Source organism: Octopus sinensis, linkage group LG26 (genome assembly GCF_006345805.1).
Source record: "Octopus sinensis linkage group LG26, ASM634580v1, whole genome shotgun sequence".
In the NCBI taxonomy this organism is placed as follows: domain Eukaryota; kingdom Metazoa; phylum Mollusca; class Cephalopoda; order Octopoda; family Octopodidae; genus Octopus; species Octopus sinensis.
Genome location: NC_043022.1, coordinates 10,350,609 through 10,377,247, shown reverse-complemented (window position 1 = coordinate 10,377,247; position 26,639 = coordinate 10,350,609). Strand labels below are relative to the sequence as shown.

The following is a 26,639-nucleotide window of genomic DNA, read 5'->3' as shown; positions in this document are numbered from 1 at the left end:
CTCGCGGTTGAGGGATCGTGGGTTCAAATCTCAGACCGGGTGATGAGTGTGTTTATGAGCGAAACACCTAAGCTTCAAGCGGGTCCAGCAGAAGGTAATGGTGAACTTCTGCTGACTCTTTCGCCACAACTTTCTCTCACTCTTTCCTCCTGCATCTTGCAGCTCACCTGTGACGGGCCGGCGTCCCGTCCAGTTGGGGAACCTATACGCCAAGGAAACCAGAAAACCGGCCCTTATGAGCCAGGCATGGCTCGAGAAGGAACAAACAAAACAAACCACCACAGTTTGACAACTGGTGCTGGTTTGTGTATTCCTCCATAACTTAGCAGTTCAGCAAATGAGACTGATAAAGTAATTACCAGACTTGAAAAGTAAAATAAGTACAGGGACTGATTTGTTTGACTAAATCCTCTGAACATAAAGATAGACGAATTGCTGCTAAGCATTTTCCCCCCAAGCACCACACTTATGATTCTGTCAATTTGTCGCCTTAGTTAAATACAATATATTATTTAATATCAAAGATATTCTTCTGTACACCTATGACCTAGCTACATATTTTCTGTCTGATTAATTACACTTTATGAGGAGAATAAAAGCTACAAATGTTTTGCATATCTTAGTAATTTCAGCTCATTAGCAGGACATAACAAATTAGAACACTAACTCAAAAATCTAACAATTAACTCCAGCTTCTAAGCCTCTGTACACTGTTTATTCATTACATTTACTTTGTTATAGTGTAGATATGACATACTAAGCAGAAAGGATAAGAAATATGCAGTAGAATTGATATGTTAATAAGTAAATACATTTGTGAAGAGATGAATAGAATTTGTAAAAATAGAAGATAGGAGTTATGGGTTTGAAGAGGTGTATGGTGGCAGGTCTGGTAGAAGTGAGAGGGGAAGAGGAAAAAGTAGGAAAGAAAAGTAACAGAATAAAATAAAATAAAAATAAATAAAAAAGTTACAGGAAAAATGAGAAGTTTTATTGGTTCAGAGTATTTACATCCTGTCTTTATAGAATGAACATAAGAAAAGGAAAACTCACAGATTTCCGAGGAAGAACGGAAAGATCGCAATCTTCGGTCTCTACACAATACATAGAACCAACGACAAATATTCTCCTTTTTTAGGTAAATTGTCAATTTTTCTTATTTCACTTATTGACCTATGTGATTTCAAAGAAGCATTAGAAATGCAGTAATTTTGCGGTATATATCTCTCTATATATATACATACATACATACATATATACATACACACACATATATAAACACACATACATATATATGTGTGTGTGTGTGTGTGTGTGTATGTTTATATATGTCAATATATGAAAATGTGCTTTCTTGCAGCTCTAAGGGTTTTTAGCTCTTATTTCTAGCAGTATAAGTGCTTCCTGCCACCTTCCGTCACAATTAGTGACAGTTGAATTTTTCCTTTTCGGTTTTATATTGCATATAGCTGCCCTTGTTATTTTATTTACATATATATATGTGTGTGTGTGTGTGTGTACTACTGCGTGGCACCTTGGGCAAGTGTCTTCTACTATAGCCTCAGGCTGACCAAAGCCGTGTGAGTGGATTTGGTAGACAGAAACTAAAAGAAGCCTGTCATATATATATATATATGTGTGTGTGTGTGTGTTTGTCCCCCCAAAATTGCTTGACAACCGATGCTGGTGTTTTCGCGTCCCCATAACTTAGCAGTTCGGCAAAAGAGACCGATAGAATAAGTACTAGGCTTACAAAGAATAAGTCCTGTGGTTGATTTGTTTGACTAAAGGCGGTGCTCCAGCATGGCCGCAGTCAAATGACTGAAACAAGTAAAAGAGAAAGAGTAAATATATATATATATATATATATATATCTAATGTAGGATAAAATTTTTTGGAAAAAAAATTCTATCAATGGCCAGAATTTTTAGAGATTTCTGTTGGACTTTTTTCGAGTAGCGTGCATACTGGGGAAAAAAATTATATGGTAAATGGACAATACGTCCAATTTTCGGCATATTTGGCATTAGAAATTTTTTCGTTTGGCCTTATTTATAAGTTATATATATATATTTACTCTTTCTCTTTTACGTTAGTCAAACGAATCGACCCCAGGACTTATTCTTTGTAAGCCTAGTACTGATTCTATCGGTCTTTTTTGCCGAACTGCTAAGTTACAGGGACATAAACACACCAGCATCGGTGGGGACAAACACAGACATACACACACACACACACATATATATATATTATATATATATATACGACGGGCTTCTTTCAGTTTCCCTCTACCAAATCCACTCACAAGGACTTGGTCGGCCCGAGGCTATAGCAGAAGACACTTGCCCAAGGTGCCACGCATAGGGACTGAACCCGGAACCATGCGATTCGTAAGCCGTGTGGTACACATAGCCACTCCTACACCTATATATATATATATATATATATATAGTAAAATAAGATTCAGATAGACAGATAGAATCAGGTACTTGAAAAGATATGCACCAGGTAGGGCTGAATCTTTGTGGTTCTGGCTTGTGATTGGTGAGTGTCAAATAGGATATTCCAGTTGTGTACACATAGAAAACCAACCCTATGAGTATTTAGTACCTAGGGGCTGATCCAAATCATGTGTTACTTTGAATAGTACGTTGTTGGTATACTCTAGGGTGTCTGACAAGTTGTAAATTCCCTTGGCGTATTACAGTCAAGTGGATACTAACATACAATGGATAATTGTCAGCTCATTACAGCTGCTTCTGACATAACTTTTTAATAGAAGAATGAGAAGATTACTCCATTATAAAAGAAGACCATAATCATCAGATGAGAAATAATTTGACAAGCAAAGGCATAGGAGTAGCTTGCTTACCAACCACATGGTTCCAGGTTCAGTCCCACTGCGTGGCACCTTGGGCACCTTTTCGGTTTTATATTGCATATAGCTGCCCTTGTTATTTTATATACATACATATATATGTGTGTGTGTGTGTGTGTGTACTACTGCGTGGCACCTTGGGCAAGTGTCTCCTACTATAGCCTCAGGCTGACCAAATCCTTGTGAGTGGATTTGGTAGACGGAAACTGAAAGAAGCCCATCATATATACGTGTATATATATATGTATATATGTATGTGTGTGTGTATATGTTTGTGTGTCTGTGTTTGTCCCCGCCAACATCGCTTGACAACCGATGCTGGTGTGTTTACGTCCCTGTAACTTAGCGGTTCAGCAAAGAGACCGATAAAGTACTAGGCTTACAAAGAATAAGTCCTGAGGTCGATTTGCTTGAATAAAGGTGGTGCTCCAGCATGGCCACAGTCAAATGACTGAAACAAGTAAAAGAATATACAAAATGAATATCCAAAGAATGCAGCAGGGATGTGGCCGAAGTCTGTGGCAGCTGACAATGAAATGAGAGAATGACCAACTGAGTTGGATGTTGAGGTTAAGAATGCAGTTCTTGAAAAATGTGTAATATGATATTTAAGGTCAGTGACCCAGGTGAGACTAGTTCATAGGTAGACTGGAGTGGAGGTGTAGGTGGTAATTTATTATAGTAGGCTTAGAGCAGTGGGAAGTAAGGAGAGGTCATAATATAAATTAAGGATAAAGAAGGAACAAATAAAGCAAAAGAAAGGGTGAAGAAAAATAAAAGCATACAAGCTAATTAGACATAGGTCCTGGGTATAGGAATCTTTAGCTATTGCTAAATGACAAAGAGAGAGGGACAGAGATACACAGAATTTAGGGGTATTCAGTTGATAATGGTTGAAAGTTGTGGGAGGGTATGAAGGAATTGAAGTTTTAGTAAGAGTAGAGGGAAGGAGAGTAATGCCCAAGTGGTACTTATTTTTCTAGGATAAAGGGTCAAGTGGACCACAACTGCAAAGAGAACCACTTAATCCCGCACAGACATGGCCTGCACTTGATAGTTTAACAATTTCGAGGGGCTGCTGAAAAGTTCCTGGCTTTGGGTAAAACAGAATACAGGAAGATCAGTTATGATTTTATTCAATACTAGCACTATGACCCTGCAACACCGGGTTATGGTGCTAGTGCATGCATATACAGCTGCATGCGTGCACACATACACATGAGTACTGTCCAAATCTCCGATCAATCATATACAGCTAGCTGGCATTCAATTGGCGTATCAAGTTTCGGGCATTTTGATAGGGTTTTGGATAGAAAATTCACAAAAAAAGTCACTTTTATTGATTTTTTAATGGCTTTGCAGGGTGACTGGGGAAATGTAAAGATGTGCACGACCACCCTTGGACGGTTTTAAATGACCATAGAAAGTGCGAGCCCTCTAACTGAAGAATTGTGGATTTGTATAAAGGACACACACACACAGACATTTTACCGTTTATATATATAGAGATATTCCCCTCTCAGATTCACACTTATTGCAGTGGTCCTTGAGTTTCTCTAAGCCCTGTAAAAGAACTTGGAAAGTTGAGCCTCCAACCATGTCTTTAGCAACATCCTTAAAGCCAGGAACTTTTCAGTAACCTCTCATAATATATATATACACACACACACACACACACACACACATATATATATATATATACTAGCAGTATCGCCCGGCGTTGCTCAGGTTTGTAAGGGAAATAACTATAAAGCATCTTTAGAGAGTTATAGCCAAAAAATAGCAAAAAAATGGAAAAAAAATGATGGTAAATTTTTTTTGAGATTTAAAAAAGGTGGAGTTGCCTCCCCTAGACAGTTTGTGGTTCGTGTTTCTGATTCTCGACCCCATATCGAATTTATCGATTTTTTTCAGAACTGGGGGAACTTTTCAAAATTTTCGCTGCGTTAGTTTTGAATTATGACATTGGGCTATGTGTGTGTCAAGTTTCATTAGAATCGGTTGAAAGCCGTGGTCGGGGTGAGGGTACAAGCAAACAGACACACAGAAACACGCACAGACAAACTGCCGTTTATATAGAGAGAGATATAAATGTGTTTGTGTATAAAAGTGTCAGCAGGTGTATGTTCTAGTTTTTGTTGAATGAAAGGATTGTCATGAGACACACAGCATAACACATGATCAGACACGTAACCCTAATTTTCCTGTATTTTATTCAGACACGACATATCAATAACAACAATGGTAAGCTGTTTTTCTAGCTGGTTCTGTGACCATGAGAGGCTCACTTGTTGAATCATGGTGTGGCTGTGCACACAAATGCTCACACACATAATATAATATATAATAATATGTGTATGCATATCTCTCTCTCTCTCTCTCTCTCTCTCTCTCTATATATATATATATATATATAATATATATATATATATATATATAAAGCTGAAGTTGTCTGTGTATGGCAGGTTTGGTAGCCTTCAACTAACACTATCTCCTCCGAGACCCTGCGGCGCAAGTTGACCAAAATTGAGAGTATGATAGAAGAAGGCTTGCTCTTCCTTCCGTAGAAGAAAAAATTCAAATCGGAACATGTTAACACCAAAAATTATTTACATCAAAAAGGTGCTTTTTCTTCTATGAAAATCCCTATTTTTTACGAATTTTTTACTGCTGTGTTGCTATTTTTCAGTGTATTTCAACCAGAAAAATGTTCACTTAAAGAGAATAATAAGCTACATAATGCAAAATTTTTACTTTTCAAAAATTCCAATTCTAAAGGGTCGAAACAAACCCGAGCAACGCCGGGCGATACTGCTAGTATATATATAAAACAACAAAATTTTATAAAGAATTACCCAAGGTTTTACACCCACAAAGCTAAAGCCTTATGGACAGCTCGTCAGGCTCTGCAACGTGGCTATTTAAAGATAGCCACGTTGCAGACGTGAGGAAATGCTCAGAACTCTATTGTAATAATTACTGCTCTATTTTTTAAATGTGCTTCTTTCTGATATATGTGTTTTTTTATTAAGTATATATATATGTGTGTGTGTGTATGTGCATGTATGTATGTAAGTATATTTATTTATAAATATGCATGTGTGTGTGTATATATATATATATATATATATATATATATATAGGGAAAGTTTACGAAAAAATAAAAGACGAAGACAGGTGGTGTACAAAACAAACAGATGTATTAGTATAACGCTCAGGAATAGAAAAAGTCTTTTACGTTTCGAGCCTACGCTCTTCTACAGAAAGGTACACAGAAAAAACAAGGAGAGAAACAAGGAGTGAAAAAAAATGTGAAGTAGCTAACGATCTATCATGGCGACATATATGATGATGACGACACACACATACATATACGTATATATATATCATCATCATTTAGTGTCCCCTTTCCATGGGTTAGACAGTCTGACTGAAACTGGTAACCCTGGGAGCTGCACTAGGTTCCTGCCTGATTTAGCATGGTTTCTATGGCTGGAAGCCCTTCCTAATGCAAACCACTCCAAGAATGTAATGGGTGCTATTTACATGCCACTGACATGAATGCATTTATGTGCAACTGGTATGGGTGCACCAACCACTCATCTACCCTAGCTTCTGCATGGCACCAGATAAGGAAGTGAGGGACCCTGTCAAAGGCTTTCTCCATGTCAACAAAAGCCAAGTACAAACGTTTATTTTTGGCTAAGTACTTCTCCTGCTGCTTCCTTCCCAGGAATATAATAGCATCAGTGGTGCTTCTCCCTAGCAGAAAACCAAACTGCATCTCATCTAGATAACGTCTCTTCTTAATTTGTTGGGCTAAGACCTGTTCCGTAACATTCATCACCTGATCCAACAATTTGATACCTCTGTAATTATTTCTCTCTAAGGCGTCACCTTTACCTTTATAGCAGTTGATTACAGAGTTGCCAAACCAGTCATTAGGTAGGATTCCCTCGTGTACAACTTGATTAACAAAATGGTTAACTAGACCATAACCCACACCACCAGATATTTTAAGTATCTCAGCAGTTATTCCTGATGGGTCAGGAGCTTTCCCAGTCTTCATATCCTATGGCTTTATCTACCATGCCCCTGTCAATTTCGATTGCTGGTCCCTCTGTTGGAAACCTCATTAGCTAGACCCCGCTTCTCCCATGAGTTCTCTATATTTAGTAGCCTTTCATAGTGGCACTTCCGAGCCTCTTTCTTTGCAGATTCACTAACTGCAAGTGAACCATCATCCATGCAAATATCCTTCTTTCCAACAATATCGCAATTTCTCCTGGCACACTGCTTTGCGAACTGAAACACTTCAAGAGAACATCAGCATCCTCATCACACAGTGTTCACCAAGAATATTTCATGGGATGTTTTTAGAGTCAACGTTTTCTGTATCTGCAAGGTGCCATGCAGTGGGACAGAACCCAGAACCATGTGCTTGGGAAGCAAACTTCTTACCACACAGCCACACTAGCGCCTATGTATCTTTTTGCCAAACTGCTAAGTTACAGGGACATAAACATACCAACACCAGTTGTCAAGTGGTGATTGGGGGACAAACACAGACACAAAGAAACACGTACATAGATACATGCATATACATATATACGACAGGCTTCTTTCAGTTTCCATCTACCAAATCCACTCACAAGACTTTGGTCAACTCGAGGCTATAGTAGAAGACACTTGCCTAAGGTGCCATGCAGTGGGACTGAACCCAGAACCAAGTGGTTGCAAAGCAAGCTTCTTACCACACAGCCACATCTGCACTTATGTATACTCTTTCACTAGTTTCAGTCATTTGACTGCTGCCATGCTGGAGCACCACGTTTAGTTGAAGAAATCGACTGCAGGACTTAATCTTTGTAAGCCTAGCCCTTATTCTATCAGTCTCTTTCTCCAAACTGCTAACTTCTGGGGACGTAAACACACCAACATCAGTTGTCAAGCAATAGCAGGGGGACAAACACAGACACATACACAAATATATATATATATACAAAGGGCTTCTTTTAGTTTCTGTCTACCAAATCCACTCACAAAGCTTTGGTCAGCAAGAGGCTACAGTAGAAGACACCTGCAAAGTACCATGCTGTGGGACTGAACCCGGAACCATGTTGTCAGGAAGCATGCTTCTTACCACACAGCCTTCATTACATAATTTGCTATAACTAATTTTTAAATTATTATTGTTTATTTCTATCTCTTTCTAGCATATTTTATTCATCTTTTGATACATTCAGGACATGGCCTTTTACAAGAGTTTATGCGGGGTTATGAAAGGAGACATTAAATATGTTGAGCAATTTATTGCAGAAAATCAACAAGCAGTAAGTTGTCTTTTCACATTTTGACTTGTATGTCTTTTTATATGAATCAATGTCAAACCAGTGTGATGTTTCATATTGTCCTCCACCTTCAGTTATATCCTCCCGTCAGATCATCATCAGCGACAGCATCATCATCACCCCTACTTCCTACACAACCGCTGGGCCTGGATGCGCATTCATCCATCCTTCGATGCTCTCGGTGTCGGGGGTTGACCTGCTTTCTCTTTTGCAGGTCTTACGAATAGCAAAGGACCACATTTCAGACTTCTCCCACTGTGAGGCACGATCTTGTGAGCTCTGGGACGAAGACCACTTCGCTCAATAAACAAACAAACAAATAAGCATCATCATCATCATCATCACCATATGTGTGTGTGTGTGTGTGTGATATTATGCCCGGCGTCGAGCACTGGGCCTCACGGAGGCAATGATTGAGTCCATTTGGCATTATGTGATGCTCGAGAAGAAGACCCATCAAGCCAAGTAAAAGTGCAGTCATCGCTGATACCAGTGTTGCACAAATGGTACCTGTGCTGGTACCAATTTGCCAGTCCTGGTCAAACCATCCAACCTATGCCAGCATGGACAACAGACATTAAATGATGCTGACGATGACATATATCACATGACCAACCAGGCTATCAGATGTTACACATTACTGGTCACAATGCGTTTTGCATTGTTTTAGCCTTCAAACGATGCCACCCCGGCTAAGTGAGCAGGCTAACATTCCTCCTTACTCGAAAGGGGGATTGGAGTAATGTGAAATGAAGCGTCTTGCTCAAGAACACTATACACCATCCAATCAGGGAATCAATCCCCACAATCTAGCAATTGTGAGTACAACAGTTTAACCCCAAGGTCATGCACCTTCACAGACACACACACACAGACAGGGTGTTTGGGCTAAATTTGACAGTTTGCATTAAAGGATAGATCCCCATCCAGCAATTACAGTATTTTAAAAATCAGAAAGTGTCAACTACATTATGGCCAGGAGCTGCCCTCAGCTTACACCATGGCCACTTCTCACTGTGCCCCTGGGAAGGTCTTCAAACTTCCTGATCTTGGCCACCAGCTTAGCTGTAGTGGTGCAGACAGAGGGGTTGGTGGCTTTGTCAACTGTGCCCCTCACATAGTAATCCATGGGATTATAACTGGAGGAATTAACAGGTTAGAAGTAGGGGCTGGTGAAGTCAAAGAAATTCTCTGACAAACACTTCTGACTCTTTCCATAGGTATGACAAGGAGTTGAATCCGACTGTCACACACATGGCCTTCCAGCAGCATTCTTCTCCAGCCAGGGTTTGACCACAGTCTTTCAGTAGCTTCACATAGCCACCTGAATTGAGCCTAAGGCCCTGTTCATCAGTTGTTGGATGAATTCCCATGTGCAGACACAGTTAGAACTCCTACTGTGTTCCTTACTCCTGGCCATGGCTTCATAGTCTTTGCTGCAGCTGCCCATGTCACATCTCACAGCCTTTTACAGTATTCACAGAGCACTGAACAGCAATCATGATGTCAGCGTTTTGCTACACTGCATGAATTATCATGATACAGGAAACTCTTCTCCAATATTCACATGCCTGCCAGTCCTCTACATCAGCTAAGGTTTCCACAACTACAACTTCAATCTTTATGCTTTAATCTTAACGCCATTGACAGTTCACCTGAAATCATGTAGTAGCTGAAAAAACGGGAGATAAACAAACTGTTAATGTACATTTTCTGTGTGCTTGACAATCATTCCTCAATTGACTATCATGTATGAACTGTAGCAAGTAGCCATTCTTAAATAAGGCGCCAATCTGTGGTAGCTGGCAATATGATGTAATGTCGTATTGCCTAAGAAATATTATTGCCGTTTTTCCATTGGTTAATATAATTGCTCATATAAGAATTCTAAGAGTTATTTAAAGAATCAAAATTACATACAAATATTCTTTAAATAACTCTTAGAATTCTTATATGAGCAATTATATTAACCAATGGAAAAACGACAATAATATTTCTTCGGCAATACCAATTTTCCTAAAGAACATTCATCTTGTCTAAACTGGATGTGTGTGTGTGCTTATGTATATGTAAATAAATACACACACACATAAAAGTATGACTGTTTTAGCTTCCCTTAGATTTCTCTCCCTCTACTTCTCTATCTCACTCTTCCCCTTACATTTATATAACTTTGGTAAGCTATATATAGCTATGGTAAGACCTCACCTGGAATTTGCATCACCGGTCTGGAACCCCTATCTTGCCCAGGATATCAATCGTCTGGAAGCCGTTCAGCGACGTGCAACCAAAAGAATACCCTCCATCAGGCATTTGCCATATTCTGAACGCCTTACTTCCCAGGGCATGGACACATTGAAACTCCGACGTCTGGCAGCTGACTTGGCAGACACCCATAAAATTATCAACCATCTTACAAACAATAACTCTGAGCACCTTTTCAAACTCCACCCGTCTAGCACCCGTGGACATATTTACAAAGTCAGAAAACAGCACAACTCCCATGACTTTAGGAAACATTTTTTCACACTGAGAGTTGCTGAAGCATGGAACAAACTGCCGGCATCAGTTGTTAGTTGTCGGAACCCTGCATCCTTCAAAATTTCCATGCTTTCTGAGATTCGCCAACACTACACGTGATTTTCTCCCCTCCATACACACACAAGCATGTATCTGACTCATACATTGTTCACTTTCCAAACATTTGTACATTACTGCATATACTCTATACGCACTTTCTGACAAGTTGTGGTGCACCTGAGCACTGTATACAATAATTTCATTATTATTATTATTATTATTATTTCTTCTCTCTCTCTCCTACCACTTGTTTCCTCTTGTTATTCTAATTCTCTCACCTGCTCTTCTCTGTCTGCACCTGCTTCCTTCAAAGACTCTCCCTCCCATTTCACTTCTACTCACACTTTTCCTCTCCTCTTCACACCATTTTAACGTCTCTTTTTCAGATCAATGAAGAAGACCCCGGAGGTAGAACAGCTTTACATAGGGCTGTCAGTGTTGGAAATGTTGACATGGTAGAACTGTTGCTGCAAGGTGGAGCTGATATCAATTTGGTGGATAAAATGTGTAGAGGAACACCTCTACATGTGGCTTGTGGTCGTGGACAAATTGAAATGGTGGAGATGTTGTTGAGGTCAGCACCTGATGTCAATGTGGGGGATAAGTATAGTAACACACCACTTCATGTAGCTTCTGAAGGTGAAAAAATTGACATAGTGGAGTTGTTGTTGAAGTCCAAACATGATGCCAATGTAGCAAATATTTATGGTGACACACCTCTACATGTGGCCTGCCGTGGCAGGCACAGTAGTGCAGTAAAAATGTTCCTGCAATCTAAACCTGATGCGAATGCGGTGAACAAAGAGGGTAACACACCCCTGCACTTGGCCTGTTTAGGAGGACATCATGACATGGTAGAGATGGTGTTAGCATCTGAACCCGATGTTAGGATGAAGAACAACGATGGTAACACACCCCTGCACTTGGCCTGTTTAGGAGGACATCACAACATGGTAGAGATGTTGTTAGCATCTAAACATAATGTCAGGATGACAAACAATGATGGTAACACACCTATGCACTTGGCCTGTTTAGGAGGACATCACAACATGGTAGAGATGTTGTTAGCATCTAAACATGATGTCAGGATGACAAACAATGATGGTAACACACCTATGCACTTGGCCTGTTTAGGAGGACATCACAACATGGTAGAGATGTTGTTAGCATCTAAACATGATGTCAGGATGACAAACAATGATGGTAACACACCTATGCACTTGGCCTGTGGTGGTGGATGCAGTGGTTTAGTTGCACTGTTGATGAAGTCTACCCCTGATGTCAATGCGCAGAATGTGTTTGGCTCCACACCTCTGCACATGGCCTGTGGTAGTGGAAACACTGCCATCGTGAAGTTGTTGACAACTTCCTCTAAGCCTGATGTCAATACGGAGGATGAAAATGGCAATACACCGCTGCATGTGACTTGCTGTGGTGGGCACAGGGACATTCTGAAAGTATTAATGCAGCTTAAAGCTGATGTCAATGCGACGAATAAATATGGTGATACAGCCCTACATGTGGCTTGTCGAGGTGGACATAGTGACACAGTTAGAGAGTTAATACTTTCAGAACCTAATGTTAATCTAAGGAATAAGTACGGTCACACACCTCTACATGAGGTGTGTCATTGTGGACACAGTGATACTCTACAGGTGTTCCTACAATCCAGACCTAATATCAATGTAGCAGACAAGAAAGGCATTACACCTTTACATCTGGTCTGTCACCATGGAGATAATCTCATAGCAAAGCGGTTAATGGAGTTTAAACCTGATATCAATGTGCTGACCAGTAATGGTAACACACCTTTACACCTGGCCTGTAGGGGTGGTCGCATTGCTACAGTTGCGACGTTGATAAAGTTTACTTCTGATGTCAATGTGATGAATAACGATGGTAGCACACCTCTACATCTGGCAGTTTTAGGGTAAGTCAACAAGAATCTGGAATATTCACATCTGTTTCTTTTCTCTTTAATTTCATATTTTCAATAATGTTTGTTTTTGTTTTTGTAGAGTCATTAATGATTTTGTTACCAAATTTCTGTTCAAATATACTGCCTTTGTTTCTGTTGTCAAGATAGACGTAGGATGAAGTAGGATGAGATACTGGTAATTGAGTTGGGTTCTGGCTGTGTAGTAGGAACACTCCGTGATGACGAGGGTCCCAGCTGATATGATCAACGGAGCAGCTTGCTCGTGAAATTAACGTGCAAGTGGCTAGCAATCCACAGACACGTGTACCCTTAATGCAGTTCTCAGGGAGATTCAGCGTGACACAATGTGACAAGGCTGACCCTTTGAAATACAGGTACTACTCACTTTTGCCAACTCAGTGGACTGGAGCAACGTGAAATAAAGTGTCTTGCTCAAGGACACAACGCACCACCAGGAATTGAACTCATGACCTTACGATCATGAGCCGAATGCCCCTAACCAGTAAGCCACGCGCCTGGCTGTATATAATGAATGCACAACACTCATGAACAGTTAACAGAATTTTACTTCACTGCAACCTTCATTTCAGTTAAGTTTGAAAACAATGAAGAATGTATCAAAATAACTTTGTGATTATTAAGCATCAGAGTTTGATGGAAGAATGTACTTTAGATCATTTTAAACCATGAAGTTTGTATCATACAACCTGGAGCAGTGCTAGGTGACCCAATATCAAAAGGTTTTATTCTGTAACTCACTTTAGGTCATTATATTGGGTTTTTCATTATGGAACTCGATAAATATACTTTATTAAGGAGCGAACATCTTCATAGTTTCTGCTGTCAAGACAGAACCTGACCAGTTCTCAGTTCAAATACCACCTAGGTTAACCTTGCTTTTACATTGCTCTTGTTTATGTTTGTTTTCATCAATTATTAATCTAATAATTAATTATCTCAATATCTGTAAAAATGCAACTTTTAGTTTTAATGTTATCTTTCTGTTTAACTTTCAGGCAACACTATGATGTAGTGGCCTTGATGCTCACCCAGGTTAGTTAACACATACATTCTCTAGAGTTATGTGATTTTATAGATTTATTGATCTTATTCATTGCCCTTCAATATTATTATAAACAAAGTACCATCCACAGTGAAGGTACATGCCTCAGCAGTTAGAAAATCAGGCTCACAATCATGAGGTAGTGAGTTCGATTCCCAGACTGGGCTGTGTGTTGTGTTCTTGAGCAAGACACTTTATTTCATGTTGTTCCAGTTCGCTCAACTGTAGAAATGAGTTGCAACATCACAGGTGCCAAGCTGTATCGGCCCCTTTGCCTTTCTCTTGGACAACATTGGTGGTGTGTAGAGGGGGGACTGGTATGCATGGACTTCCAGAAACAACTTTGCCCAGATTCGAGCTTTGGAGGGGAACTTTCTAGATGCAATCTCATGGTCATTCATGACTGAAGGGGTTCTTTACCCGTTTTTTTTTACCATCAATATATTGGGAAGGAGCTTGACTTAATTCACTATATCAGCCCTTAAAGTTTCAATAAAGAAGTACAGTACATTATGATGATGATGGTATCAGTGGCTGTGATGGTGGTGGCTTTGGCAAGGGCAGTGGTGTGACAGAAGCCACAGTCAAACTGACCACCAAACTGACAATACCATTTTTAACCCTTTAGCATTTAAACCAGCCATATCCAGCCCAAATATTCAGCCAGTTTTGAGTTCAAGCTGACCCGATCAAGTTTCTCACACCAGATCAGGTCAGCCGCTCAACAATGTCATTCTAAAAATAAACAACCACATCATCCAAATTAATTCAAAACAGTGTGAACAGATAAGCATTATATTTGAGGGAGAAGTCTGAATGCTAAAAGGTTAAACTGGCCATATCTGATCCAAAGATTCTACCTGTTTTATGTTCATGCTGACCAACACTGGCTTCTTACACCTAACTCACAATGTTGTTCCCAAAATAAACAGTCACATCATTGAAGTAGCAGGGAATCCGAGTCAAACTGTTTTGAATAATACATGTAACTCCCAATAGATATGTTGAGTGCCCTCTCTCTCATTTGTCCACTCATATATATATATATATATATACTCTTTACTCTTTTACTCATTTCAGTCATTTGACTGTGGCCATGCTGGAGCACTGCTTTTAGTCGAGCAAATCGACCCTAGGACTTATTCTTTGCAAGCCTAGTACTTATTCTATTAGTCTCTTTTGCCAAACTGCTAAGTTTCCTAGGAAGAAACCATCCCTTCATGAGGTTAACATAAACCTCTAATAAAACTTATATATCAAACTTATATTGATTGCCATAAAAAAAAATCATATGTAGAGGGTGTTCAGCAAGAAGTTGGGAAACTCATCCCTTGATTACGACAGGGGAGTCCACCACATATATTTATGTGTGGGTGTGTATTGAGGTTATCTGTTTAGTTTACTCTGTCAAATGCAATTTTTATATATTCAAATAGTTGTAGTTGTTTGTGCTTTATCTTGTAGTTTTAAGATTTCAATTATGTTTACTCATTTACTTGTTTCAGTCATTTGACTGTGGCCATGCTAGAGCACCACCTTTAGTCGAGGAAATCGACCCCAGGACTTATTCTTTGTAAGAGTAGTACTTATTCTATCGGTCTCTTTTGCCGAACCGCTAAGTTACGGGGACGTAAACACACCAGCATCGGTTGTCAAGCGATGTTGGTGGGGACAAACACAACACACAAACATACACACACATATATATATATATATATAACGGTCTTCTTTCAGTTTCCATCTCCCAAATCCACTCACAAGGCTTTGGTCGGCCCGAGGCTATAGTAGAAGACACTTGCCCAAGGTGCCACGCAGTGGGACTGAACCCGGAACCATGTGGTTCATAAGCAAGCTACTTACCACACAGCCACTCCTACGCCTATGTTTGTTTATTTTTAGAATGGTGTCACGGGGTAGATGTGAGTGGCTGGATCTGGTTGTTTTGAACATGAAGCGGGTTGAATATTCGGGCCAGATGTGATTAGTTTAACCCTCTAGCATTCAAATTACTCGGTCAAATATAATGATTATATATTCCCATCGTTTTGAATGAATCATGCATTATCTCATAGCGTTGGCATTTCGACAACATGCTTGTTTACTTATAGAATGTCATTGAAGGGTAAGTGTGAGAGGCCAGATCTGGCCAGTTTGAACATAAAACGGGAATATCTGGGCTGGATAAGGTCAGTTTGACCTTTTAGCATTCAGGTTATTCAGTCAGATAATGCTTATTTATTCATGTTGTTTCAAATTAATCACTCATTATCTTGTAGCTTTGAGATTTTAACAATGTGATTTTTTTTTTTGTATTCTTAGAATGACATTGTAGGGTAGGTGTGAGAAGCTGGATCTAGTTTCTTCGAATGTAAAACAGGTAGAATATTTAGGCCAGGTGTTACCCATTTAAATGCTAAAAGGCTAATTGTATATTGCAGTCTAATTAATACCCATTGTTTTATATTTCATCTTTTATAGTTTTGCTCCAAACTTGGCTTGAGTAAGGAAGACAAAGTTCCTGGGAGAGTAGTGGAACGCTTTCTAACAGATAAAAGAAATAAAGTTTATGAAAACTACAGCAATGTGACACCACTTGACATCATAAAAGATCCAGATTTTAAGAAGAAAATAAATGGATTTTTCTCACCTGAGTAAGTGTTCAGCAGTGACGTAAGATGGTTGTTATTTTTGGGTGTGGTGTCATACTCACCATACTATGACTAACAATAGTATTACTCAAGGCATACAAACTATATTTCTATTCAAAATCTAAATAATGTAAAATTAATTCACTTGGGAGACAGATATACGACACCAAAGTAAGCGTAATAATACCCTATAAATTAAAAGCATTCTAACATAAGCCATGATTTTCTTCAGGACACACAGTGAAAAATCATCATCATCATCATCGTTTAACGTCCGCTTTCCATGTTAACATGGGTTGGACGATTTGATTGAGGTCTGGCGAACAAGATGTCTACACCAGACTCCAATCTGATCTGGCAAAGTTTCTACAGCTGGATGCCCTTCCTAATGTCAACCACTCTGAGAATGTAGTGGGTGATTTTACATGCCACCAGCACAAGGGCCAGTCAGGTGGTACTGGCAACAACCACACTCAAATGGTGCTTTTTATGTGCCACCTGAACAGGAGCCAGTCCAGCGGCACTGGCAACGATCACACTTGAATGTTGTTTTCCATGTGCCACCAGCACAAGTGCCAGTAAGGCGACGCAGGTAACAATCACGCTCGAATGGTGCTTTTTATGTGCCACACTTAAATTACTTAAGTTCTATTCTTCTTCTTTGAGACGTAAAATGTTCAAAAACCTCACAAAATTCACTGAGCAAATTTGGTAAATTTGACCTGACTTAAGTTTTGTTTCTGACTTCTAAAAATGTATTATTAGTTTTGGATCTTTTCGGTTTGAACGGTAAAATTTCCACTTTTTTCTAAAAATAAGAACCCACGTTTTCGAATATGGAGATTCCAGAAAATTGCCAAAAATCGGAATTTTGTAATCCCCCCACCCCCATTTCTTCATCTTTTTTCACTTTTTTCCGTAACCCTAACTAGAAAAATTTTTTTTCAGAATCATAATCTCCGTATTTTTCCGCATATTTTGAAAAAAAAAAAATTTCTGAAAAAAGTTAAAAGTGGCGCGGGGGGGGGGGGGGGGGTTTGAAAATGCCGATTTTTGCTAATTTTTTTGCAGATTCGTATTCTCCGTAGCCGAAAACGGGGGTTTGTGTAGGAAAAAAAATTGAAGGGGTGGTTTTTTTTTTTGGGGGGGGGTACAAAGTCTTGCCCAAAAGTTTTACCTTATAATTTGTGATTAAACTTATGAGTAACGTTAATATTCATAATGAATTTGCCATTTTTGATGGGTTTGCAGCGCATACCCGAATGTACGCCCCTGGTACTCATTCGTAATGACATGTTTAACACGAATTCAAAATGTTCCAGGATATCGATCATTCTTAAACCTCTTTTATGTAAACATGCTTTCAGGAATTTATAAAATCAGCAGAAATTAAATAAACAGCTGGAACTGAAATCTTCCCTTTTTCCCAAAGTAGGGAAGAACTAGTGGAAATTAGTCTGGTTAATGTCCCCTTAACAAGCATCCTGCCATCTGATTTGTATTCAAAGCTCTTCAAGATAATAAAGCCGGCGAAGATAAAGAATACGCACACACGAGGGTTAGGGGTTTGCTACGACGAAAACGGGTGGGATTAATGCTTACAACTTGACCACGGAGGATGCGTGTATTATTTACCCAAGGAGGGGAAATCTTTTAAGTCAAGAGGTCGCATTAAATTAAAAAATTTTTAATGCATATTTCGTAGTGAATCACAATACTAAAGAAAAATGACTAATTTGAAAATATCTTTAAAATAGTTAATTCTAAACGTAACTCACCTTTCAGTGACTAAGATGTTGCTGTTTTTTGTCTGAAAGCCTTTCAATGTTTGGTGTAGCATTGAGGTTCACAGTTTAAGCTGATGTTCTAGATGGACATCCGTAATCTGCGACCTTAAGGGATTTTGTTTAAGTACGAAAATGTAAATTCGCAGCAATGTCGTAGAGAAGCAGCACAGCATTTTTCGTGCATGCCGACCAGGTCTTGGATATTCTACTGCAGTTTCCCATACTTCAACTGGATCTATTTTTAGGGTTAAATAATGATTTTAACATGTCATCTTCTGAGAGCGCGATTAATTCCATCTGCAACTTTTAAGGAACCCTGCAGGCATCAACTGGGAAGCACTCCGTCGGTTACGACGACGAGGGTTCCGGTTGATCCGATCAACGGAACAGCCTGCTCGTGAAATTAACGGGTAAGTGGCTGAGCACTCCACAGACACGTGTACCCTTAACGTAGTTCTCGGGGATATTCAGCGTGACACAGAGTGACAAGGCCGGCCCTTTGAAGTAAGAGTGAGAGAAGTTGTGGTGAAAGAGTACAGCAGGGATCACCACCACCCCTGCCGGAGCCTTGTGGAACTTTAGGTGTTTTCGCTCAACAAACACTCACAACGCCCGGTCTGGGAATCGAAACCGCGATCCTACGACCGCGAGTCCGCTGCCCTAACCACTGGGCCATTGCGCCTCCTTGGCATCAACTAGATGTGGTTGAAACGTCGGCGAACCTTTCATTGTATTCTTCAATTAATAAATCCAGAACACGTGCATATTCATCAACGGATTCATATAATTTTTCATGTTATGAACGACCTTAACTAAATGGGGAAAGTGTACACCTGAAATTTCATTTTGAACATCTTTCAAAACATAACTTTTTTTTCCGAAACGCTTGAATTTTTTTTGCCACATGTCATAAACTGATTTTGTTTTACCTCGCAAATAAATAAGTCATTTTACTTTGAGATGATATCACAAAGAAATGCAGTATTCCTGTAGAAATCTTCAGCTAATAATTCATACTGTCCATTTCGTTCTTCATAAAATTTTATTACCTGCTCGCGTAAAGTTAAAACTTTTTCCAACACTTGTCCTTGCGGGAGCCAAAGCACTTTAGATTCATACGGCAAATCCACAGTGAATACCTCATCGTTCAATCACAACATATTACGAAACTATCGATGTCTTGTTGCATTGGTACGAATATAATTAACAATATTGGTGACTTTTTGCAGAGTGTTAATTAAAATGGCCGATTTAGCACAGATTTTGCTGGTGCAAAGTACAATGAAAACAATTGAGAGCACCTGAATCTGATAGGACATTTTTTAAATCAGGGCAATAAATCCTTCACGATTTCCAGTCACGGAAGGAGCATTGTCTGTACATGCGATAATTAAATTATCCAAATTCAAAGCCACACTTCGGCTAGCTTATGGTACTTTTCTGAATAACATCGGTGGTTTCCGTAAAAAATATTTATTTTTTTACAAATGTGGTTGGAGGGAAAGGGGACCTTTTGAAGTCGGCATAAAAGAGAGAGAGAAAGTGCGATTTGATCGGGGGGATCTTTTCGGTTTGAACGGCAGTTTTTTAAAATAATTTCTATGTAACTAAACACTTTTAAACTTCGTATACTGTAGAATGTGTTTATGAAACATCTTTGGCGATCTTTCGTCAATAGTATAACGATTAAATAAAAAAAAATTGTCTATATCTTCGATCACTGTCATTATTCCATTGAGTCAACCTCATTATTTTCTACATAGCAGACCGTTACATAAACAGGCAAAGGTAATCTTTCGTTTTAACTCGAAATAATGTAAACACTGAATCGGCCATACATACATACACACACACACACACATACATATACACATACACCGAGTAAAAAATTTCAGTTATCTCTCTCTTTCATACATTACTGTCTCTTAACACACACTAACAGAAGCACTTCATTTACACAACATACTGTCTGTCTCCCACACCCCATCAAACACACACACACACACACATGTACATCAATGCTTCCCATGCACGGTAACTTCAAAAGAACTTCCCTCGTCATACAATCGCTTTCTCTTAGACTCTTTCGCTCTCATTACTTCAAAAGTTCCCGCAAGCCCATATGTAAAAAAAAAAAGAAGTTTTTTACGGAAATCGACGGAAAGGTTTACTAGAGACGAAAGATTGATTGCCACATCTTTTTCTCTTGGTTTTCTTGAGAAAATTCTGTAGTTTGTTTTTGGTAATTTCAACCAATCAATGACGTCTATTGAGGTGACAACATTCTCTGCCGTAAAATTTTCTGGCAGTGAAATATGAAAATGTCCCTCGTTTAAGAAACAGATTGGGTTTATTTATATTTTAGAAGAAAAAATGATACCCCTAACCCTAACCCTAAAACAGATTGAAATGCAATAAATAGATCGAAACTAGAGTCATAATTATGGGTGGACACTAAATAGGGAACGGTTTTGTTATCCAGCTCTGTTTACGAGTGACCCCTCAGTTTATGGCCACAGGGTATCTTTTTTCTCATAAAAAACGGGGACATTTTCATATGACGCCGCCATAAAATGTTACGGCAGAAATCGTTTTCACCTCAATAGACGTCATTGATTGGCTGAAATTGCCGAAAGGCAAGAAATTAAAGACCTTACAAACTACAGAATTTTCTCAAGAAAGCCAAGAAAAAAAGATGTTTTATAAACACATTCTACCAGTATACGAAGTTTAACATTTTTTAGTTACCTAGAAATTATTTTAAAAAACTGCCGTTCAAACCGAAAAGATCCGATCAGGGAAATTCTTTTGAAGTTGGCGTGTGTGTGCGTGCGTGCGCACACGCATGTCACTGAGGCCATACATACATACATAACCTGCATGCATGTGTGTGTGTATCACTGAAGCCATCAGAAAGAGGAGAAAGAAAAGGTCCAGAGAAGGAATAACGTCCAGGAATAGCACACCTGTGGTGATAGATAGATTGATAGATAGATAGATAGATAGACAGAAAGATAGATAGATACAGAAAGATATATAGATAGATAGATAGATAGATAGATAGACAGAAAGATAGATAAATAGATCTAGGTGATGGATGGACAGACAGATATATACATAGATATTGTGGTATCATAAATATATTTCTGTAGTCTTTAATACAAAAACACCAGTATAATTTTTCCCCTTTAACATTTTAATATTCACTGTAAAACTTATACACAATGTCATTTTTGGTTTGAATTCATGTCGTTGGTAGACTGTGTTTTTATATTCTATTTTATTCTCTGTTACGCTATTACAGGGATAAATGTGTGCTGTGTGGAGATAACCAGGTCACTGTGAAATTCCTTCCATGTGGACACAAAAGAACATGTAGGGAATGCTCTAAAATTAGACTGAGAAAGTGTCCCCAGTGTCGACAACCAGTAACAACCAAAAATGGATTCGGTAAGGAAATATTTGATGATCTCTCGTCTGTGTGGGTCGTCGACTGAATGGTACATCTTTTGCATTGGTTTTGTTTTTTACTTGTTTCTTTCATTGGACTGGGTACCACATGCTTGGGTACCACATACTTGGGTACCACATGCTTGGGTACCACTTTGAAGGGCTTGGTTGAACAAATTGACCACAATGCTTGCCTTCTAAGCTTAATACTTATTCTATTAGTCTTCTTTCAACTGAACTGCTAAGTTACAGGGATGCAAACAAACCAAGACCAGTTGTCAAGTGATGGTGAGGGCGAAATAGAAAAATAAAGACATACTCATACAGATATACACACACATGCTTGATAGGCTTCTTTCAGTTTCCATCTACCAAATCAACACACAAGGCTTTGGTGTCAGCCTAGGGCTACAGTGGAATTCACTTGCTTAAAATGCAGTGTAGTGAGATGGAACCCAAGACCATATGGTTGGGATACAAGGTTCTTAACCACACAGTCGCAGTATGAAATAATGTGGTTTGTGTTGTGTTTTAGTTCCAGTTTTGTCATAATCTGGCAAAATTATGAAGATAGATTTTCCAGATGTGACTACCCTGTCTTTTCATGATTTATAGTCAGGTGAAGGTATGTGGCCTAGTGTATAGGCTGTTGTTCTTCTGATTATATGAGGGGGTGCTGAAAACGTCCTGGCTTTAAGGGCATTGCGAAAGGACTGGCTGGGGACCCAAACTTCTGAGTTCTTTTACAGGGCTTAGAAAACCCAAAGGACTGCTGCAATAAGTATGTGAATCTGAGAGAGGAGTATGTTGAATAAAATCATAATTATCTGATCTGCCTGTATGTGTGTGTATATAAATATATATATATATATATATATATATATATATATATACATGAAGGGGTGCTGAAATGTTCCTGATTTTAAGGATATTGCGAAAGGCCTGGTTGAAGGCCCAACCTTCTGAATTCTTTTACAGGGCTTAGTAAAACTGGAGGACTGCAGCCTCTGGTCTTTCATCAGCACACGTATGTTAAACATTATATTGCTTTCAAGTTTTGGTTCAAGGTCAGCAATTTCAGGGAAGAGATGGGTCGATTAGATCGACCCCATCCCCCAAATACTCTACTGGTATTTATTTTATTGACCACAAAAGGATGAAAGTCAAAGTCAACAATGGCAGAATTTGAACTCAGAACATAAAGACAGACGAAATGCTGCTAAGCATTTTGCCTGGCATGCTAACCATTCTACCTGTTTGCTGCCTTGTAAATATATTATATTATACTATATTACATGAAGGTGCATGGCTCAGTGGTTAGAGCATTGAGCTTACGATCGTGAGGTTGTGAGCTTGAATCCTGGACCTGGCTGCATGTTGTGTTCTTGAGCAAGACACTTTATTTAACGTTGCTCCAGTTAAGTCAGCTGTAGAAATGAGTTGCGAAGCTGTATTGGCTCCTTTGCCTTTCCCTTGGATAACATCAGTGGTGTGGAGAGGGGAGGCCGGTATGCATGGGTGACTGCTGGTCTTCCATAAACAACCTTGCTCTAAATTGTGCCTCGGAGGGTAACTTTTTAAGGTGCAATCTCATGGTTATTTATGACCAAAGGGAGTCTCCTCCTCCTGTGCTGAATCTCCTAGAGAGCAACATGAAGGGTACATGCTGTTCTGGCGAACGAATCAACTGGAACCCTCATCAAACACAGTGCATTTTAAGCAAGTGAATTCCACTGTAGCCCTAGGCTGACACGAAAGCCTTGTTTTTTACAAATGCTGGTGTTGATGTAATTGACTTACACCCTCCTCCAAAATTGCTGGCCTTGTGCCAAAATTTGAAACCAATATAATGTGAAAGATTTTGAAATATTTTTGCAGATTCTCACAAACTGGAGAAAAGGGACTTGCAAAAGATAGCAAAAGTATTACCAAATAAATGGCAGCAAGTTGGTAAGTATAAAATTACAACACACTGCTTATTTCTATAAATTTTACATTTAAGCAGGCTTTTGAAAAGCATTGATTGCGTTCCCCACATGGAGATGGATGACAGGCAATTCACTATAAAGCAAATAGCCAATGCTATGAGCATATCCTGTGAGCGAGTTTAGAGTATTCTGCACAATGAACTTGGTATGGTGGAGGTTTCTACTCGATGGGTGCCACATATGAAACCTGATCAAAAGTGCATCAGGCTGATCACATCATGGGAAAAACTGACATTGTTTGAGGCAGATCCAGCTGGTTTCCTTGAACATCTCCTAATTATTTTGAGCCAGAGACAAAGTGACAATCCATGAAGTGGAAACACCCCGCCTCACTTGCTTCAAAGAAAGCCAAGGTTGACTCATCTGCGGGAAGAAGGGGATGCTCTCAGTTTTGGGGATGTAAAAGGCATTGTGTTTATTGACTACCTTCAAAAGGGCCATGCCATCAATGGAGTGTACTATATCAACTTGCTGAGACAGTTATGAAAGGCTACCAAGACCAAATTGCCAGGAAAACTGATGAAAGGGATCTTGTCTCATCTGGACAATGCTACAGCACACAAGTACTTGGTTTCAATGGCTGCTGTGTATGGCTGTGGCTTGAAATGGTTAATCACCCTTGCTGTTCTCCTGATTTGGCTCCATCTGACTATCATCTGTTCCCCAACTTGAAAAAAAAAAGACACTTGGCTGGGAACCAATATCACAGTGATAATGACTTCATATCTGCTGTTGATGACTTTTTTGGGCAACAAGACAAAAGCTTCTTCATCAATGGCATCCAAGTGCTGCAACACCGATGGAAGAAGTGTATGGACAGCAAGAGGGACTCATCATCATCATCATTGTTTAACGTCTGCTTTCCATGCTAGTATGGGTTAGATGGTTTGACTGAGGACTGGCGAACCAGATGGCTGCACCAGGCTCCAATCTTGATCTGGCAGAGTTTCTACAGCTGGATGCCCTTCCTAATGCCAACCACTCCGAGAATGTAGTGGGTGCTTTTATGTGCCAGTCAGGCGGTACTGACAATGACCACGCTCAAATGGTGTTTTTTATATGCCACCTGCCCAGGAGCCAGTCCAGCGGAACTGGCAACGACCTCATTTGAATGTTTTTTTACGTGCCAGTAAGGTGACGCTGGTAACGATCATGCTCAAATGGTGCTTTTTATGTGCCACCGGTACAGAAGCTAGTTAGCCGCTCTGGCAATGATCATGCTCAGATGGTGCTCTTAACACTCCACTAGCACGGATGCCAGTCATCGAATTTGATTTCGATTTTGATTTCACTTGCCTCAACAGGTCTTTGCAAGCAGAGTTTAGTGTCCAATGAAGGAAAGGTACGCATAAGTGGGCTGGTTACACCCCTGGCATAGGCCACGAAAAATAAACCTCATTTGGTCATATACCAGGAGTGTATCTTGATCAGCCTCTGAGCATTTCAGTCGGCCCTCATATACATGATATATATGCATTAAATAAGTTATATATGCATATGTGTATTATATATGTATAAGATATGTATGTACTTTATCTCTCTATATATATAACTGAGAAAGTGTCTGTCTGTCTGTGTGTTTCCCTAAAACTTGAGAACTACACAACCAATTTCATTCAAATTTTATACATGCCATGTAGTTTCATGGGCAAAAAAAAATGTTCAACTTCTTGCCTAGGGCGAGCCCACAGCAATATCATATCTTCTCCACTATTTCAGTATTACATGTTAAAAGTGAAACAAAAACATTTCTCTATTTTATGTCAGATACTTTCACTTTAACAATAAAAATTAGAGATAATAATAACAATTGAATTATATGTAGTAAGTAATAATTAAAATCAAACTAAAGTTTAATACAATTGTATCATAACAAAAGTAAAAATAGAAATTGGTATAAAATTGCATCAAGGATTTGAACTTGAATAAGTGGTTTCACATGAATGGGAATAAATTAAAAATAAAATTAGCGTGCAGAAATGGAATAGTCATACAATTCCAGTCTGTTATATTTTCAGTATTGTTATCACTAGCGATATCAAGATATAACTTTGTATTTTGTATTTTATGTGTAGATGTATATATATAGATGTACATGTAATATGTACACATATATACATGCACTAGCACTATGACCCGGCAAAGATGGGTCATAATGCTAGTATGTAATAATTAAATTGTATTTAATGTACTTTGTGTTTTGTAATGCATGTGATCCCTGGGGTTGTGGGAAAACTGTCTTGCCTGAAATCTGTCCGTTGGGCAAAAAAAGTTGGGGACTGCTGTCTTGCTGCATTAATGTTGGTTGTTGTTGTTGTTGTAACAGTTTCTTTTCCATGCATCTTTTACAGGGATTTTCTTAAAAATTGAAATAGATGAACTGGCAGCAATTGAGAATAACTTTCCTAGTGATCCGGAAGAACAGAGTTACCGAATGTTAAAGAAGTGGTTTAAGAGTTGTAATTCAAAGGGAAGCAAATTTCGTATTCTGAGAGATGCTCTAGAAGAAGCAGAGTGTTTTCAAGCAATTAAATATCTATTTTCACTCAAAAGCTAACTTTGATATAAATATTGCTCATGATTATATTGCAGCAGAATTATATTTATCATTCGGTTGTTTTGCTTTAAATACCCCAACACCAGCTCATACGTGTGTTTGCTACAAATGGTCACACAACCTAGTCACTTGATGGTTGAGTTTTTCTGGCTTTATGTGGGCTATCCAGTCCCATCAGGTGATAGACCAGCCAAGCGCAGGCAAATTGTGTTTGTTCACTGGAGCCCACCTTCAGCTTTAAAATGAAGAATTTTTTCCGCTATTCTTCAGTGAGGTGGAATGCATGATTGAGTTCAGATTTTGGTCTGGAGACAGGAGAGTTATTCAGCAGAGAGCTTTGACATATTGTTTTGTTCCATCCAGCACACATAATCAAGTTCCAACTGCACGAGGAACCA

At 39.1% G+C, this 26,639-nt stretch overlaps 1 protein-coding gene across 3 annotated transcripts; it reads left to right on the top strand.

Annotated features, from left to right (window-relative positions):
- The first annotated feature begins 775 nt into the window (after positions 1-775).
- Positions 776-26,639, top strand: LOC115224730 (ankyrin-1-like). Of its 3 annotated transcripts, none has more exons than XM_036513580.1 (8): positions 776-1,136; positions 8,092-8,211; positions 11,196-12,739; positions 13,765-13,801; positions 16,290-16,462; positions 21,551-21,696; positions 23,575-23,646; positions 26,036-26,639. In XM_036513580.1, the coding sequence occupies exons 2-8, from the start codon at positions 8,128-8,130 to the stop codon at positions 26,239-26,241; spliced, it is 2,262 nt and encodes a 753-aa protein (XP_036369473.1). In that variant the 5' UTR covers positions 776-1,136; positions 8,092-8,127; the 3' UTR covers positions 26,242-26,639. The 3 variants fall into 3 exon arrangements, with proteins under 3 accessions (XP_036369473.1, XP_036369474.1, XP_029651461.1); XM_036513581.1 differs by having other exon boundaries at positions 776-1,138; positions 8,125-8,211; XM_029795601.2 differs by having other exon boundaries at positions 776-1,138; positions 8,095-8,211.

Excerpts from the sequence above, each read along its gene's own strand:
- LOC115224730 (XM_036513580.1), top strand. The coding sequence starts at position 8,128 with ATGGCCTTTTACAAGAGTTTATGCGGGGTTATGAAAGGAGACATTAAA. Across the intron at positions 12,740-13,764 it reads CTACATCTGGCAGTTTTAGG|GCAACACTATGATGTAGTGG; the intron begins GTAAGTCAACAA and ends TTTAACTTTCAG. Across the intron at positions 13,802-16,289 it reads TGGCCTTGATGCTCACCCAG|TTTTGCTCCAAACTTGGCTT; the intron begins GTTAGTTAACAC and ends CATCTTTTATAG.